This window comes from Abramis brama (genome assembly GCF_963993115.1).
Source record: "Abramis brama genome assembly, chromosome: 14".
In the NCBI taxonomy this organism is placed as follows: Eukaryota; Metazoa; Chordata; class Actinopteri; order Cypriniformes; family Leuciscidae; genus Abramis; species Abramis brama.
This window is the reverse complement of record NC_139976.1, coordinates 27,038,366-27,056,595: the sequence shown is the minus strand read 5'-3', so window position 1 is coordinate 27,056,595 and position 18,230 is coordinate 27,038,366. Positions and strand designations below refer to the sequence as shown.

The window sequence follows — 18,230 nt, the reverse complement described above, 5'->3', positions numbered from 1 at the left end:
CATGAAGAAACATCTCTTCCACAAGCACTTGACTAATCCACAACCATAAACAAAGCACTTACTCTAACTCCAATTAAATTATCTTCTGTTCTTGTATTCATCTAGCAGCTTATACTTTAAACTTGCCAGCGACTACTATGAATATTGTTGCTCTTATGAAAATTGCCTGTGATGTTCCCCATTTCTAAATTGGTTAAAAAAAAGAAAAAAGTACTACTTAAATAAATAAATACATTAGCAACTCTGGCCCTGTACACATTCAGTTCACATTTGGATTTGTTGTCTTCAAAGGTTGGGCCTTTGTACAAAAGGACATGGTTGTTGTCACAATTTAATTCAGAAGAAGAATTTCCTGAACGGTGAATAGAAAAGCCCCGTACCAGTGCACACCGACCCACTTCAAGCACAGAATATGTATGTTTACACAGAAAATACTGCAGGTTTTAGTGACAATGTTTTAGTCTCTAGAGATGTGGTCTGAAGTGACTTTGCATCACTGAACTATTGAAAACATATGTTCCTCTGAGTCAAAGGTGTCTTGCAGTCTTTGTCAGAATTTTTTATGTATTTTATTACATTTATTGTACCTTCTACTCTCAAAAGAGAGATTTTAGTTTTTCTATGCATTTTCTTTTTTGCACAGTAAAATAAAATCTGAAGCTTTGCCTTATTTGCCAAATAATTTTGGCAGATAAATACCTCAACCAAGTTAAGAGTTTTTTCTTTCCTCATATTTAAAATATTGATTTTCCAAATTTTTGATGGTTTAATCGAACTTGTAGGGTCATTAAAAACAACGTCATCTTGGAAAACAGTCTCGACTAGTCGAGTCACGAACGCCGTGCTACGTTAGATTTCACTATGCGTAATTCCTATCGACCAGCTCACTTAGCACGGCGTTCGTGACTCGACTAGTCGAGACTGTTTTCCAAGATGACGCCTGTCTGTAAACGCGTAATGTACTGTCTTTATAAAGTATCTTCTTATTAAACTGTCTGTACACTTACAAAGTTCTCAATGCTTCGGTTTGCATGTAGGGACCCTCATTATGCTACCGTGTTAGTGTGAGGCTATTTTGAGCCTTGTTAGTGGTATTAACTAGCGATTTACTTTTACTTACTCTGTGCCCCATATACTAGTGTTATGAGCTAATCTGTTTTTAAAGATAAAACTCTATACATTCGATTTTCATGAAAACGCATCGCAGGGAACGATCGACTCGGTAACCATGTGTTAATTACCCCTAGGTTCATTTTTCACTGGATTTGTCCTTTAACGCTCAAGTGGGGAGAACACCTTTTATAAGTACTGCATATTCACTAGTAAAGTTCTACAGACATTTTAAATGGATATTAAAACTACCCTATGAAGGAGTATGTAAACAAGAGCATAATAGTGTAACACTTACTGTGACAAGCGGATCTTCACATCGGCCACACTGTACTGACCCTGGAATGGATGTCTATGAACAGAGAGTCAAAGTTACATTTTTCTGTGTGTTTTGGTAAAACATTTGTTGAAAATTATTTTTGAGATAAACATGCTTGGCCTCCCTTCGAAAGTTTAAAAAAATTGTATTGGGCAGAGTTATAAACCTCAAAATTATTTGAAAAGTAAGCCAACTGAGCAACACGTGCTAATGATGCATAAAAGATGACAAAACTTAATACCAGAAATTGGTAAAATGGTAGTTGGTGAAAGAGGGTGCAGTTAAACATGTTTTGTAAATGAACATGAAGTCACTGAACACATTTTTAATTTATAAATGAGTAAGTTTGTAACTATGTTTGTATAGTACATTCATGTCCACACATGCTCTACTGAAGGTAGTTTACAACACAGTTCTTTAAACGTTCCTAACTATTTGTGACCTAGTGTTCTGAGTTGCTTATATAATAATGCACGTCTTCCATGTTTGAATAGTGGAGACCAGACTATTGTAACACAATTTGACCAATTTAGATACTCAAAATTAGCGACAGGGATGAAATCGTTATCAAACATCATCCTTTTGAGGTTACAGTAGAAGTTTGAAAAAGGGAAAATCTGGTTTAATATTTAATTTGCAATGCAGTGAATAAACAAGAATAAACCTAATGTTATGCCGGTTTATGCAATTGCTTCCTGCAGCGTTAATGACAGATCATGTCAGATAAAAGGGAAACAAAACATTCTGCATTCTGCAGATGATATTTAATATTGTGTCTGCTGGCTTTCTTTAACAGCTTTAATGCACTTTCATGTTCTATACAGTTTCGCGTTAATTTTCACGTAACCGCTTACTGTGACTACATTGAGACTTTTCTCAGCAATTCGCAGTCTTTAAATACATATAATTTGTGCTGTCATTGATGGAAAAATCTGTTTGCGTATAGTAGTACTTGTAACAGTATAGAAAGAACGCAATGTAACCCCAGTTTGCGTGATACATATCTGCACGGTGGCGCAACTGGTAAACCAAATGCGCTGTGTGGCAGCGACCTGGGTTCGAATCCAGTCCGTTGTGGTTCCTACATTCAATGAACATATATCTGTTCCCATTGTCTTACTGATGTTCTCTGGATAAGCGAGTTACTGGTATACTGGGGGGTGTCTGTAAAAATGTCAGTAAAAAGCAAATTCTTAAGCTGTCAAGTCAATTCACCTTCATTAGCGCTTTTAACAATATAGATTGTTTCAAAGCAGCTTTACAGTGATAATAGGAAATTAAAGTAACAGCTCTAGAATAAATTTATTGTCCAGCTAAAGTTAGTTTTGATTGATTCACTTCCGTTGCAAAGATAATTAGTTATTAACTTAGGGGCCGCTAACACGACACTGTTCTAACAGAAAACCCTTAACGCGCTCCGGGCCGCTCATTCGCACAACAGTGCCTGGTGGCTCAAGAACGTAGAAATAGGTTCCAAGGTGCAAGCCTTGAAAAATTTTGGAAAAAAAAGTTATCTCTGTGCAAACTTCAAAAACGCGAACCTGTGAAAACGCTGACGCCATGCACATGCGTATTACGTGTTTAGTCTATAGGTATGCGCGTTTGAATATATATGTGCACAGGTGTGTAGTCTTTCTTTACAAATTGACCTCAACAAATAACTTCAGGCCTTAAAAATGAATAATCCAGAATTCTTTATCGCTTCCGCGTATCCATGTGAACCGTAACTATTTTGAATAGTTTTATTCATAACCGTAACATTTTATCTGTACAGAGGTAAAGGGAAGGAGGTATTCAGAGGGGAGAGACTAGTTGACACTTCACTCCGGCAGACTGCGTTAAACCTCGGGATAAACAGAGAGACTAATATTTGCATATACGCCATTCTTCTTATGATGTAACGAATACATCAGGATTTATGGAAAGTGTTCCCGGTTCCGGCTGACCTAATCTATGCAGCCTACCACTGAATTATAGAAGTTTATAATGTGTTATGTGTATGCTAGGCCAAAGAGATGTATTTTTAGTCTAGATTTAAACTGACAGAGTGTGTCTGCTTCCCGGACAATGTTAGGAAGACTGTTTCAAAGTTTTGGTGCTAAATTGGAGAAGGATCTACCGCCAGCAGTTGATTTTGATATTCTAGGTATTATCAGCTGGCCGGAATTTTGAGATCGCAATAGACGTGAAGGACTATAATGCGTTAAGAGCTCGCTCAAGTACTGCGGAGCTAAACCATTAAGTGCTTTGTAAGTAATCAGCAATATTTTTAAATTTATACGATGTTTAATAGGGAGCCAATGCAGTGTTGATAGAACCGGGCTGATATGGTCATACTTCCTGGTTCTAGAAAGAACTCTAGCTGCTGCATTTTGGACCAGCTGTAGTTTATTTATTAAGCGTGCAGGGAAACCACCCATAATAGTTTTACAATAATCTAGCCTTGATGTCATGAACGCATGAACTAATTGTTTCGCATTTGTCATTGAGAGCATATGACGTAATTTATATATATTTTTAAGATGGAAGAATGCGGTTTTACAGATACTAGAAGCGTGACATTGCTGTGCCAGTATTTATAAAGATTACTCTATTGTAGCCTATTTGAAATAGTTTTACTTTAGCACAAACAAGTATATTTAATACAACTTCAGCTGAAGTTCAGCAATGCTTTTGGACAACTAAAATGCATTTAGTACAAAATTATTTTTCAAAATTTAACAGACTTTAAAGGGCACCTATTATGCAAAATTCACTTTTACATGGTGTTTGAACATAAATGTGTGTTGGCAGTGTGTGAGCAAAACCACCCTAGAATGATAAAAATCCACCCAGTGGTTTTTTTATAATCCCTATAAATCATAAGCACTGTCTCAGAATGAGCTGTTCTCAGATTCTATGCAATGTGACGTAGAATTGCACAGGCCCCTCCCACGACTCCTTGATTGACACTGCAGTTTGAGCCCAGACCCGCCCTGAGTGAGCTGGACACAGAGTCTGCCAGTGTTTCGACGCTTGAGCAGCTGTAGACAAGAATGTCTCCTAAGCGATTGAGGTGTGCTGTTGTTGGATGTAAGAATGAACATAGCAGTCTTAATTTACTCTCGTTGTTACTCGAGGATGGATCTGTACTGTTTGTGATCCAGCTTACGGTCTTCAGAGCGACAGGCCTAACGTTACTGATCACGGCAGAGATGAAAGTGAGAGCATGCACTTTATGACAGCTCATCGAGTCATTTTACGGATATAAAGTTTACCAGTTTATTAAGCACCCACTGAAAAGGTGTGTATATATTTGTTTACTTTTAGTTGTAACGAGTGTTTTGTGTACTTCGCTGTGTATGTTGATGATAATGAAAGGGAGACAGAGAGAGTTTATGGATAAGACTTTAATGCTCACTTCTTATACTGTGTTTAGTTAGCTCTTACAGTGATTCTCTGGAGTAAAACTAACGCTCATCTTTTGTGTGATGCACAATAAACTTCACTGAACTCAGTATATTTTGGTCATCATTCGGACGGGGTCTGCTACAGCAGGCTTGTATTAATAGTGGATAAAAGCAGATGACAAGTAAATTATAACCATAATTAAACTAAACTATACCTGTTCTATCTCCATACAGCATATATTCTCTGGCTCTGTGGGCATTATTGTCCGACTCCGAGTCGAAATGAACACCGCAACTGAGAGTTTCTGTTCTGATATTATCAGATGAGATTGTCCTGGCTCTGATTGTGCGTTCACACCGGATGCGAATAGCTGAGCGCGAGCTCGTGAGGCTCTGACCCCTGGGCCGTGCAGCAGCAGTTAATTTGCATTTAAAGGGCACACACTAAAACAGCATGTTTTTCTGAGCTCCAAAAAATGACAATTTAAACATGCTGTAAAAAATTATCTGTTGGGTATTTTGAGCTAAAACTTCACATACATACTCTGGGGACATCAGAGACTTATTTTACATCTTGTGAAAAGAGTCATAATAGGTGCCCTTTAAGTGTACCAATTTATAGCGTGCCACAAATACATTTAGTTATACTAAAGTACATACAAGTAAATTGTGCTTAAGTATACTATTTTTTCACTAGGGTGGTTACAACCCACCCAGCCTTCTGTTACAACTCATGATAGTGGGAATATTAATATCAAAGTTTGAGACAAAAAAACAACAATAATGATTTACAAATGTTAAAGCAAAATGTGTTACCACCATCCCAAGTCTCACATATTTTTCTGAATGAGCCAGCTCCTTTTACCATATTTTAAAATATGGTTGACTTTATTTTGGCAAACTATGAAAATTATTTAAGCAGTAGCAGAATTACTGTAAGTAATCTATTCTGATTTGTCTCAGTTCTCATACCCTGGAGTGATCTCGGCCATTGCTGGATGCTTGTTGCTGATCCACAGTCTGTAGTTGTGTGTGATTTTCCAGGCAGATGTGAACGCAGCTCCATAATCCGCCAACAGCCGCTCATGATCTGATAACAAACAATATTCAACAAAAAAACTAAATAAAACTTCAGAGTCACAACGACACAACAGTACACGTACATGAACCTGGAGTGATGTGTTCAGTTGGTAACTTGACCTGGTTTATAAAAATAAAATATTAAACAAAAGGGGCACTGAATTCCTGGATGTGGTAAAATAGTGATACTCTAAGGCAAAGATAACAGATGATTTAAAGGGATAGTTCACCCTAAAATGAAAATTATGTCATCATTTACTCACCCTGGTGTTGTTTTAATGTAATATGCCCTACTTTCTTTTTCGGACCACAAAAACAGATTTTTTTTTAAATGTCCCGCTTGCGCTCATCCTTAAAATGGCAGAGAACAGCGACCAGCATGAAGCTTTTTTTAAAAAAAGATGCAAAAGTATCACATAATGGTGATACGACATGTGTAATATATCCCAAGTGCTCTGAGGTGTACAATAGGGTTTGGTGAAAAACCCTAAATTTTATTGTATCAAAATTTATTGTATTATTTAATGAAAATCCTGATTGGCAAGTGTTCATGACACTTATTAGTGCCGCAGTTAACTCCGATTCGCCCAGAAAAATCACAAGAAATCAAGATGAATAAAAGCACGACATGAAATACAATCCATGTACTTTCTTCTTTGAGGTGAATTTATCTGTTGTTTTATCGCATTTACATCTGTCAATTCTGACTGTCACCTGACCTGGAGTTCTGGTTCGGATATGTTTAACTTGGTAAAGAGAGTACACGGATACGTTTTTGAGGATTTCTAGGAGTGTATTACATGTTGCGTTTTTATTAATCTTGATTTTTCACAACTTGTCAGAATGAACGGCAGTGCTAATAGAGTGTCATAAACGTGCGCCGTGCACAGACCTACTGCCAAGGTCAGGAGGATTTTTGTTAAATAATACATTAAATTTCAGTTTGTTTTTCCACCAAACCCTATCATACATCCCCAGAACATATGCAATATGGAATACATGCAACGTGTCACATGGGATCATTCTGTGATAATTCTGCATCTTTTTTAAAAGCTTGATGTTGGTTGCTATTCACAGCCATTATATGGACTAGAGTGAGTGGGACATTTTTAAGAAATTCTCCTTGAAAAGGAAAGAAGGGCATATGGCATTACAAACAACACCAGGGTGAGTAAATTATGACTTAATTTTTCAAATTGAAAAATTTCATTTTAGGGTGAACTATCCCTTTAAACAAATATATGGCTCAATGGGTAACACTCTCGCCTCAAAGCAAAAAGGGCAATGGTTTGAGTCCTGGCTGAGTCAAGAGGCCATTTCTGTGTGCAGATTGTATCTCCCCGTGTTGGTGTTGGTTTCCTCTGGGTACTACAGTTTCCCCCACAGTCCAAAGACATGCAGGTTAGGTGAACTGGAAACTAGATATGAGTGTGATTGTTTATGTGTGTATGTTACATCAACTGGCCATCCATCCATGGACATACTGTAGGAGATTAGATGCATGGATGTTTTGCGCTGTATTGTTGGGTCACTGTATCACATCACAAGTTGGAGATAACAGATTGTCTCCATTTCAACACTCAAAACATTTCATCATATGCACCCTTATTCCATCACTTCATTCATGTTCATTCATACTACAAAAAGGTATTCTAAAACATTTTACACTAATTAATATAAATGTGTGTGTTGTAATTCACCTTGCTGTAGAGCAGAAGATAACAGCGAGTGTACATATAGGCCAAACTGCGCCCTTATCCACTCGTCTCCACCCTCCCAGCCCGTCCCGTCAAGAAACACATCCTCTTTATTTTCAGTGACATGTTTCACCAGGTAATCAGCGAATCGCAGATCAGCTGTACTTAAAGACAGCATTTTGCGCAGCTCTGGGTCATGGATCTGAATACGGGCTTCATCCACCTGCACACAGGCAAATTTAAAACAATTAACTCTTAACAGCTATACATCCGAGAAGATATTTGGTTTAACAGCCTCATGGGTTAACTTAACACCTCTCCCTACAAAACAGACAAGTTTCATATTTCAAACATAAGGAAATAAAAATGTGTATACATTGCAAACAAAAATTAAGCCTATTTTAAGGGCCATTAACACTGTATTGTGTTTTGCATCATGACATTATTTTTATGACAATTCAAGAATAGTTCACCCAAATTAACAAAATATTCTGTCATCACTATGACTGCCAGTCGCTCTTTTCAAAGCAGTCACAATGAATGGGGACTAAAGCATTCAAGCTTTCGAAAGGATGCTAAAGTACCTTAAAAGCATAATATAAGTGGCCAAACAGTTTGTGCTATATTCCAAGTTTCCTGAAGCCATACTGGTAATTTAAGTCATTGTTCACTGAAAATCTTCAAATAAGCCTTATCTATTCTTTACATCTTTGTAAAAAGAAATAGTAATGTCAGACTTGCTTTAAAGCAAGCCTGCATGGAAAAAAAAGAAACACTGGGGTGGGGAGACAAGATGCTGTTTTACTGTTTTATTTTAACTGATGGCTTCAAAACGCTGAATAAACTGACTTTGAAACAGCTTATCACTTATCTACAGCCTACTCGCTTATATTCAACCTCCCATTCATTTCTATGGTATCCACAACAGTGATTAAATGTCGCACTCTGAAAGCGATTCAGTGACATCAATATTATAAAGTGGTTAGACAACATGATCCAAGTTGACCGTTATCATTTCTGTGATGGTAGAACCGTGGAGGTTGTTATTTACCCATAATAAGGAATAAGGAATAATCTCTGATAATGTCTGATTTGTGGATGAATGATTTTGAATCAGATAAATTTTATTTGAATCAGATCTTCTCATAGACCTAGCTACAGCAGTTCACAAGAGGGGAAGTATCAGTGAAGAACAACTTAAATTTCTGCCTGTTTTTCAAACAAAACTGCTATATAGCTGTAGAAAACTATTAGGCAATTATTTTATGTCGTCTTAAGTCATAAGCTCCATTCTTCTGAAAATTTATGTCTGAGGAATTTATTTTATGCTCCCGTTATATTGGCTGTAGCTAACGTAGCCAAACACATCCATTAGAAAAGTGTCCACTTTTGGTCATGTATATTATTTTAAATAGTTTTTTCATCATTTATAATGTCTGGACAGGATGATTTTCCCGACTATATTACATTAATCTTGAGAATCATCATCGTGAATTAAGAGAATTACAATCAAAAGTAGACCAACCAGACACATTACAGGAATGAGAATTGAGAAGACTTAACTCTCATGAATATAACGTCACAATGCAAAGAAATGAGCTGCACACATTCTTGACAGGCTTTGTGAGATTCACCTAATAATATCTCATATGTCTGTCTCCATAATTAGAGTGTTTACAGAACAAAGAAAAAAAAGTTGATGGACTCACGTCCACAACGGCATCACTTAGGTGGCGCTGTTGACGGAAGAGGATGTTGGTCGCTCCGGCAAGAAAACCTCGAACACTTATGTCTGATAGCAGGTGGTGCTGTTGGAGTGCCATGTATGGCATGCACAGGTAACCCTGGAAACAGGGCAAAGAAGTCAAAAGGTCATGCAAATCAAACTTGCATGTTTAATCCAGTGGTCAGGGTTCGGTTGGTTAACAGTTAGTCCCTGTTGGTAGAAGTTCTAACAACTTTCTGGAGTAAAAAGCATCTTTTCTGCATTCTCGTTCTTGTTGAAATTTTGTCAGTTACTACAATGCTACTTAATGTGCATGTCTGCTAACATTTTGACTTCATGAGGGTTTTTTCTTTTGTTGCCACTTTATTAAATAGCATATTGCATATTTATGATTAACTAATTTTATTGGGGCGATACAACAAATATGGCTCTATCACAGTACTTGCTATCTCAAGTTTTAAAACACACAGGATACTGTAAAGGAGGGTAGTGGATACAGTGCAATGAAGTTAGCCAATCACAGCAGTGGGACTGTACTTTCGTTTTTGCAAGTGGTAAGACCCCTAGTGTTTTCCCAGAGAGTGAATCTTATAAATATTGGACATTTTTGGTGCAAAAAACATTGCAAACTTTATAAACTAACTTGACTGCATTTTTTACAGAGCCCCTAAAGGGACATGGTGATATGAAATGGGAGAAGAAGAAAAAAAAGTAAATTCTTTTGCATTCGTTTGCTAAATATTAGACTAAAATAAAAAATGCAAATGTATCTTCACAGTCATTTTCCCTATTGTTTAATTAATTAAAATTCTGAATCTGAATTAAATAAAAGCATGCCAAATTTCATTAATTATAGTATAAACAGTTTTAACAAATATATTCAAGCTTTTTATAATTACTGAACTTACACAAGTGTAGTTTTACTCTAGAGTATGGTGGATGTGACAATGTGTTTTGTGTGCACACCTTTGTAAAGATAGCGAGTGGTAGTCCATACTGGTCTTCTTGCAATCCAGATACAATGCCTGAGGTCAACGTTCCCTGTCCTGTGGCTGACTGTGGCTGTACTGTTATTGGCAGACCTGAATCTGTGTCAAACATCTCTGAATGATCTATGTCCACATTCTCTTCCATTTCATCCATCACATGAGGCTCCAGGGTCTCCCATTCACACTCTGAGGAGTCCAGCAAGCTTCCTGTGTGAGGCTGAAGGAAGTGTGTGTCCAAAGCAGTGTTACAAGCCTTTGATTGATCCGGCTGGTCACTGACATCATACCTGCCCTCAAGTTCTTTTGGTATGTCAGTAACATCTGTAGCAGACATGGAGAATGATTCTTCATCTGCAGATATGATTTCTGGTGAACTAAAGTCCTCTGAGATGCTCCTCCGGGGCTGATAGTGAGAGGAATCTGCCAGCCCATGCTCTATTATACCTGAAAAAAAAGAAAAAAAATGTAATAAGTCACTTTATATAACTTACGAATAGGGCTGCACGATATTGAAGAAAAATGCAATATGCAATAACTCATTAAATAATGCAATATTCGATATATGATACGATAATACTAAAAGTGTGTAAAATAAACAAATTATCTTTAAAATATATTTAAAATTATATAGCCTACATACTTCTGAAAGTGAACAGCAGTGTTTTACTGTAGCATAAGAAGTGTTATTTTGACATCAGTGTAAACCACGGGGTTTAGGGTTTCAGGTTATCCTACATTAGATTTATTTAACAACAGAAACTGAATTATCAAATGTAAAAATAAAACACTGCTTAGTTTTCACTGTATGAATTAAAAATATACTGATTCTTATTAAAGCTACAAAAGTTATTCAGCCAAGAGCAGTAAGTGATTTTCTCTCTCTTTTGTTCATGATCCCAGTTATTGCAAGCCGTTGCGATATGCATATCGCAATATATACATTTGCGATATTTCTATAATTTCGATATATTGTGCAGCCCTATTTAAGAATATTATTCATAAAGAATTCAGTTTACTTGATGCTTACTTTTTTTTTACCAAGGAGCATATGTGCTCGTAAGTTGAAAAATTTAGGACCGCATTAAAAACAAATTTTTCAAATGTGTTTTAGCTTAATAAGAGGATATAAAGAGACATTAAAATAATACAAAAGGTATTTCTGCTTTAAACTGTTTTTAATCATTATGTATTATTTATAGTCCTACTTTAAACTGTATATATAGGCATGTGACGTTATCAAATTTTAATTTAACGATAATTTCTAAAGCTTTTACCATCGTAGCCTATATGGTATCATGTATTGCATTAGGTTAGAATAAAGTGTTGTCCTCTAAACAGGCTTAATAACTTTTTTCTTACAATAAAACAACTCTGAACATTTCAATATACAATAAAACAATACACAAAAAATGTATAAAGCAAACAAATGTTCCAAACAGTTTTAAGTGCAAAACAACTATAAAGAACAATAGGTAACACTTTATAATAAGGTCCCATTAGTTGGTTAGTTAATGCATTAAGTAGGCTAACATTAAAGGGTTAGTTCACCCAAAAATGAAAATTCTGTCAGTAATTACTCACCCTCATGTTGTTCCAACCCCGTAAGACCTTCGTTCATCTTCGGAACACAAATTAAGATATTTTTTATTAAATCTGAGAGCTGATCACTCCTCCATAGGCTTCTAAGTGATTGAAACTTGCTGGCCCAGAAAAGTTATTAAAGAGATCGTTAATATAGTCCAAGTGACTACAGTGGCTCAATCTTAAGTTTATCAAGCAACGAGAATACTTTTTGTGCGCAAAACCCCCCCAAAATAACGACTTTATTCCACTATTCATTTCCTTCTCACTGGGCCTCGAGTGGATTCACGTAGTGTAACAGCGTAGCGCGTCTGTGTTGCACGTCACCACGTAGGCTCACTATTGGTCGACGCTTGTCATGTGTGTGATGCGTGGTGACGTGCAACACAGACGCGCTACGCTTAAACACTACGTAAACTAACTCGAGGCCCAGAGAGAAGGAAATGAATAGTAGAATAAAGTCGTTATTTTTGTTTGTTTTTGCGCACAAAAAGTATTCTCGTCGCTTGATAAACTTAGGATTGAGCCACTGTAGTCACTTGGACTATATTAACGATCTCTTTAATAACTTTTCTGGGCCAGCAAGTTTCAATCACTTAGAAGCCTATGGAGGAGTGATCAGCTCTCAGATTTAATCAAAAATATCTTAATTTGTGTTCCGAAGATGAACGAAGGTCTTACGGGGTTGGAACAACATGAGGGTGAGTAATTACTGACAGAATTTTCATTTTTGGGTGAACTAACCCTTTAAGTAACAATGAGCAAAAGCTTGATACAGCAATTATTCTTTGTTAACGTTAATTAAAAAAAATATTAAAGTTCATGTTATCTCAAGTCCATTAATATTAGCAGATACAACTTTTCATTTTAATAATGTACACTGTAAAAAATATTGCCTTGGTTTCACTCAAAAAAAATTGAGGCAACTATTTGCATCACACTTTCTATTGTTCCATCAGCAGAGTTGCTGTCAGAGAGTGATGAATGTGCATTTTCATTCAGGGCGTCTCCTTCACTTGTTCTGCCATGCTTTTCATCAGTGTTATTTATTTAATTAAATAATTAGCTTTTAAAGTTAAGTAATCATTTTAGGCTGTATCGCTGTTTTTCCATAGCCAAATTGAAAACATCTTAAGATGATACATTTTTTTATACAATTTAAGATATTTAAGAAGTTTTATTCGCACTCATGCTCCTGTACTTCAATTCGCACTTCGCTTGCATCTATTTTTAGTCGCAAATGCGAGTGAAACGCTTGCACTGTCAAGCCCTGATGTGCGGTCTGGAGCTCTGGTATCTTTCACAAAATAAAAGTCACTTTTGGTGCGTTTCCATCAGGTTGTTCGAGCGGAAGACGGTGGTATTGGTAACCTAGGAACCAACAGTAAATAAAACACCTATCAGCAGAAACAGTATGTGTCGTTCAACTCTATGAGCCCCAGTTTTCAGTGGAGGTGGGCAGCTGTTGACCTCGACTGGGGATGTCATCGGACGGTGGAAGGAATACTTTGAGGATCTCCTCAATCCCACCGACACGTCTTCCATTGAGGAAGCAGAGGCTGGGGGCTCGGAGGTGGACTCGTCCATCACCCATGCTGAAGTCACAGAGGTAGTCAAGAAACTCCTCTGTGGCAAGGCACCGGGGGTGGATGAGATCCGCCCCGAGTACCTCAAGTCTCTGGATGTTGTGGGGCTGTCTTGGCTGACACGCCTCTGCAACATTGCTTGGCGGTCGGGGACAGTGCCTTTGGACTGGCAGACCGGGGTGGTGGTCCCTCTTTTTAAGAAGGGGGACAGGAGGGTGTGCTCCAACTATAGGGGGATCACACTTCTCAGCCTCCCCGGGAAAGTCTATGCCAGGGTACTGGAGAGGAGAACACGGCCGATAGTAGAACCTCGGATCCAGGAGGAACAGTGCGGTTTTCGTCCCGGTCGTGGAACACTGGACCAGCTCTATACCTTCTCCAGGGTGCTGGAGTGTTCATGGGAGTTTGCCCAACCAATCCACATGTGCTTTGTGGACTTGGAGAAGGCATTCGACTGTGTACCTCGCGGCGTCCTGTGGAGGGTGCTCTGGGAGTATGGGGTCCGGGGCCCTTTGCTAAGGTCTGTCATGGTGAAGAAAGAGCTGAGCCGCAAGGCGAAGCTCTCGATTTACCGGTCAATCTACGTTCCTACTCTCACCTATGGTCATGAATTGTGGGTCATGACCGAAAGGACAAGATCCCGGATACAGGCGGCCAAAATGAGCTTTCTCCGCAGGGTGGTTGGGCGATCCCTTAGAGAGAGGGTGAGAAGCTCGGTCACCCGGGAGGAGCTCAGAGTAGAGCCGCTGCTCCTCCACATCGAGAGGGGCCAGCTGAGGTGGCTCGGGCATCTTTTCCGGATGCCTCCGGTCGCCTTCCTGGGAAGGTGTTCCGGACATGTCCCACCGGGAGGAGGCCCCGGGGAAGACCTAGGACACGCTGGAGGGACTATGTCTCCCGGCTGGCCTGGGAATGCCTCGGTGTCCCCCCGGAAGAGCTGGAGGAAGTGTCTAGGGAGAGGGAGGTCTGGGCATGCCTGCTTAGACTGCTGCCCCCGCGACCCGGCCCTAAAAATCAGTGGTAACACGTGAGGAAATGCTAGATTTTTTTTATAGCTGGCAAAGTTAAAGTCTAATGAAATACACGGACACCTTATTTTTGTCCTTTCAAAAGTAACTGAATGCCCTGCTACATATATTAGCCTACAGTAATCATAATTGTATTGAAAACATATAAATTGTTTGTATACACACTATAAATGCATATATTTGAAAATAATAATTTTTCCGCTTAAAAAAAAAAACCAACGTTCCGTACATAGCCTAGATCTACGCGCCCCCTAAACACACATAATAAAGATGGACAGTGACATAGAAATTTTCACAAATTAAGCATACGTTCCATACAATTGAGGTATTATCGAAATATCTAAATTTTAATAACGAGTGATTATTTAACAAAAGGCAAGTAAAATGGTCAGGGTTACATTTTAGACACACACACACACACACACACACACACACACACACACACACACACACACACACACACACACACACACCTCTGAAGCGATAGAAAAGTCCTCGGGACCGCATCACTAGACGCAACCTGCATTGGTGTACAAGGCCAAAGTCCACCATTCTCCAGTTGAGTGGTTGCTACACACACATAGTTTAGATGTGTCTGTGGTTGATGGCCGGAGTCTAGCCCAGGCAGCATCGCGGGGAAAGACGCACTGGAACTTTTGCACCACGAAAACAAACGCACGTCCCATCATTGCTCTCTCATCTACTACGCAATATCACAGTTTGACATGTCTGTCATTGGAAAGTTCCACGTGGTGTCATGAAAAATTAAGAGCAAGTGTCTTCTCATTGGATAAGAAAACTCAGTACATGAATAATAATGAGACACCGATGAGTCATCAAAGTACTATAGTGCTCTGCCACGTCACAGCCTGTGACGTGGACACGATGAAGATTTTAAACCCGGAAGATGAAAATAGCGGAAAAAAACTAAAATTTAACCATTTTCCCCCTACTATTAAATCTAACAGATGCTAACATTGTCTTCAATGGTGTTCAACACACATACCTCTGTTAAAATCTCAGAAAATTTGGTTTAGGGTTTCATGACCCTTTGAAATTACTCTGCTGTGTTACTATTTCTTTATTAACTTTGCTAGAATAACACACCCGCTGATTCAAATCTGGCACAATATCAAAAGACCTGTTTTAAAGCATTTTTACCTGGAAACAATGACAGGACAGTCATCAGAGTTTCAACCAATCTCTTCACCGGAGTCACATAAAACAAGATCTATAGGGAGATAGTAAACGTGATCATCCTTGAGATCCCACTTTAATATAAAGTATGTATTGAGATGGTAATAATTACCTTCTTTTCTAGCAGAATCAGTTTAAAAATAATCAGAACCTAGAGCAAATAAAGAGAAACACCACAAACATTTAGTCCAAAATCAGACAAGTTGCATAATAAAGATCAAAATAAATATGTATTATCCAAAAGGATGAAGCAGCATTTAAAATGAGTCCAGTCCTTTACCTTGTGTTTAAAGTGCAGGATCAAATCTCTGGCAGACAGACCTTCAGAACAAACAAAAATAATAATAATTAAAAAAAAAAAATGAATGATTGGAAATGGCAAATTTATTGTGTTAAGTATATATATTAATCATGTACATGTTATTTGACTTTATCACACCCCAAAGTTGTTTAAAAAAAACAAAAAAAACATTGGCTGCACAGTTTCATAACTGGTGTTTGTGTAGTTATGCAAATATTCCTAAAAAGCATTTAAATGCAACATAAAACAGTATTTGCAACCCATTTGACGTTTGTAATTAGGCATATTTCAGTAATATGCCTAATCTATGACAAAAAAAAATTGCAGGTTTTAAATTTAAACCTTTGGCTTTTGCCAAAAGCTTAAAATTGAGTGTTTCATACACAGGCTTTTGAAATAATTTGTTGATTGGGTAGTGTGGGCTGAAGAACATTCCCCATCACACTCATCCAATTAGGGTCAGTTAAAGGAATAGTTCTTTTAAAAATGAAAATTCTGTCATAACTGACTCACCCTCAAGTTGTTTCAAACCTCTATGAATTTCTTTCTTCTGCTGAACACAAAAGAATATATTTTGAAGAATGTCGATAACCAAACAGTTGATGGACCCCATTGACTTACACAGTATTTGTTTCCCTACTATGGATGTCAATGGGGTACATCAACTGTCTGGTTACCGATATTCTTCAAAATATCTTAATTTGTGTTCAGCAGAAGAAAGAAATTCATAGAGGTTTCAAACAACTTGAGGGTGAGTCAATTATGACAGAATTTTCATTTTTAAGTGAACTATTCCTTTAAGGGTGAACTGATCTATTATAGTTGTGAAAAGCAGATTTGTGTTTTTGAATTACCCAGATAAATCTGTGATCCCTCCAGCGCCGTACAGCTTAAAGATCTGTTCATATTATCATAGAGCTCCTACAGAGAACCAAGAACAATCATACAGTGATTTTTTGCTACTGGTTGATTTAAAAATGGTCTTCTTTAAATATCTTATATCTGTGTTGATGCAGCATTATACAAAAGCAAATGTTTGCGGTTACTGATGTCACCGTAAAAGTACAGATGTATTTGACACCTACGATTAATTTATTCTGCAACTGAAAGTAGGTGGACAATTGACCTTTTGCACACATCCACAGTATATTAGTTTCATTGTGTTAATTTACATTATATTTACAGAGGTATATACTTACCTCAAACTCCCCTAATATGTGAGACAGTTTCGTTTGAGTTTGATCATTTATTTTATGTTATACTAATAACTGTTATTTTCTCATAGGATTCGAAAGCAATGTAAGTTAGCCTTACAAACATTTCATACATAAAACATAAAAATAAATGTACTTTATTTAAAATAAATGTCCTAAAATTGTTTCAGTCATTGACATCCATACTTTTTTCTTTGCAGTAGGTATGACTTGTAAAAAGTGAAAGTGAAAGTGACATGTGAAGGCCAAGTATGGTAACCCATACTTGAAATTTGTCCTCTGCATTTAACCCATCCAAGTGCGTGCACACACACACACACACACACACACACACAAACACACACACACACAAACACACAAACACACACACACACACACACACACACACACACACACACACACACACACACACACACACACACTGCAAACCATGACAGACACACCCGGAGCAGTGGGCAGCCATTTTTGTTGTGGCGCCCGGGGAGCGATTGGGGGTTAGATGTCTTGCTCAAGGGCACCTCATTCATTTCATTCCGGTACTGAGAATCAGACCAGCAACCTTTGGTTACCGGTCAGACTCTCTTACCATTAGACCACGACTGCATATATATGACTGCAACTGGTTTATTAATTTTTAATTCTGTGTCGAACTTTCTGGATTCTTCACTTGGCTTCAGACTTTGAGGTTCACGGAACTCATAGCGGGCAGGATTTTATGGTAAGTTAATATGAATATTTACCTATATTTTTTAATAAGTTGTGATAACACCAAGCGCATATATTATGGAATCTTTGCACATTTAAAAGAAAAAAAAACATGCTCCGTACTAAATCTGTATTAAAGAGCGCCGCATGTTCCATATTTTAGCGCTTCACACGCAAAATCCAGAGGGAAATTGGTCTGAAATACACCAAAGAGTTGTGTTGGAAAACTTGTCAAAAGAAGTGATAGAAGTAAGTTCAATGAGAGTCTGTAATGTTTCTGTCTGTTAAAAATGTTTTTGTGTGTCCTG

General features: G+C 37.8%; 1 protein-coding gene across 1 annotated transcript in view; it reads right to left on the bottom strand.

Annotated features, from left to right (window-relative positions):
• Positions 1 to 18,230, bottom strand: part of avl9 (AVL9 homolog (S. cerevisiase)) — a 40,864-nt gene that overhangs the window by 7,009 nt on the left and 15,625 nt on the right. The window contains exons 6-14 of the mRNA XM_084135950.1: positions 16,858 to 16,924; positions 15,983 to 16,023; positions 15,815 to 15,853; positions 15,667 to 15,736; positions 10,288 to 10,754; positions 9,305 to 9,439; positions 7,599 to 7,818; positions 5,791 to 5,908; positions 1,409 to 1,462 (exon numbers count right to left, since the gene is read on the bottom strand). Of these exons, the coding sequence (XP_083992076.1) occupies positions 1,409 to 1,462; positions 5,791 to 5,908; positions 7,599 to 7,818; positions 9,305 to 9,439; positions 10,288 to 10,754; positions 15,667 to 15,736; positions 15,815 to 15,853; positions 15,983 to 16,023; positions 16,858 to 16,924 (1,211 nt within the window). The remainder of the gene's footprint in view (positions 1 to 1,408; positions 1,463 to 5,790; positions 5,909 to 7,598; positions 7,819 to 9,304; positions 9,440 to 10,287; positions 10,755 to 15,666; positions 15,737 to 15,814; positions 15,854 to 15,982; positions 16,024 to 16,857; positions 16,925 to 18,230) is intronic.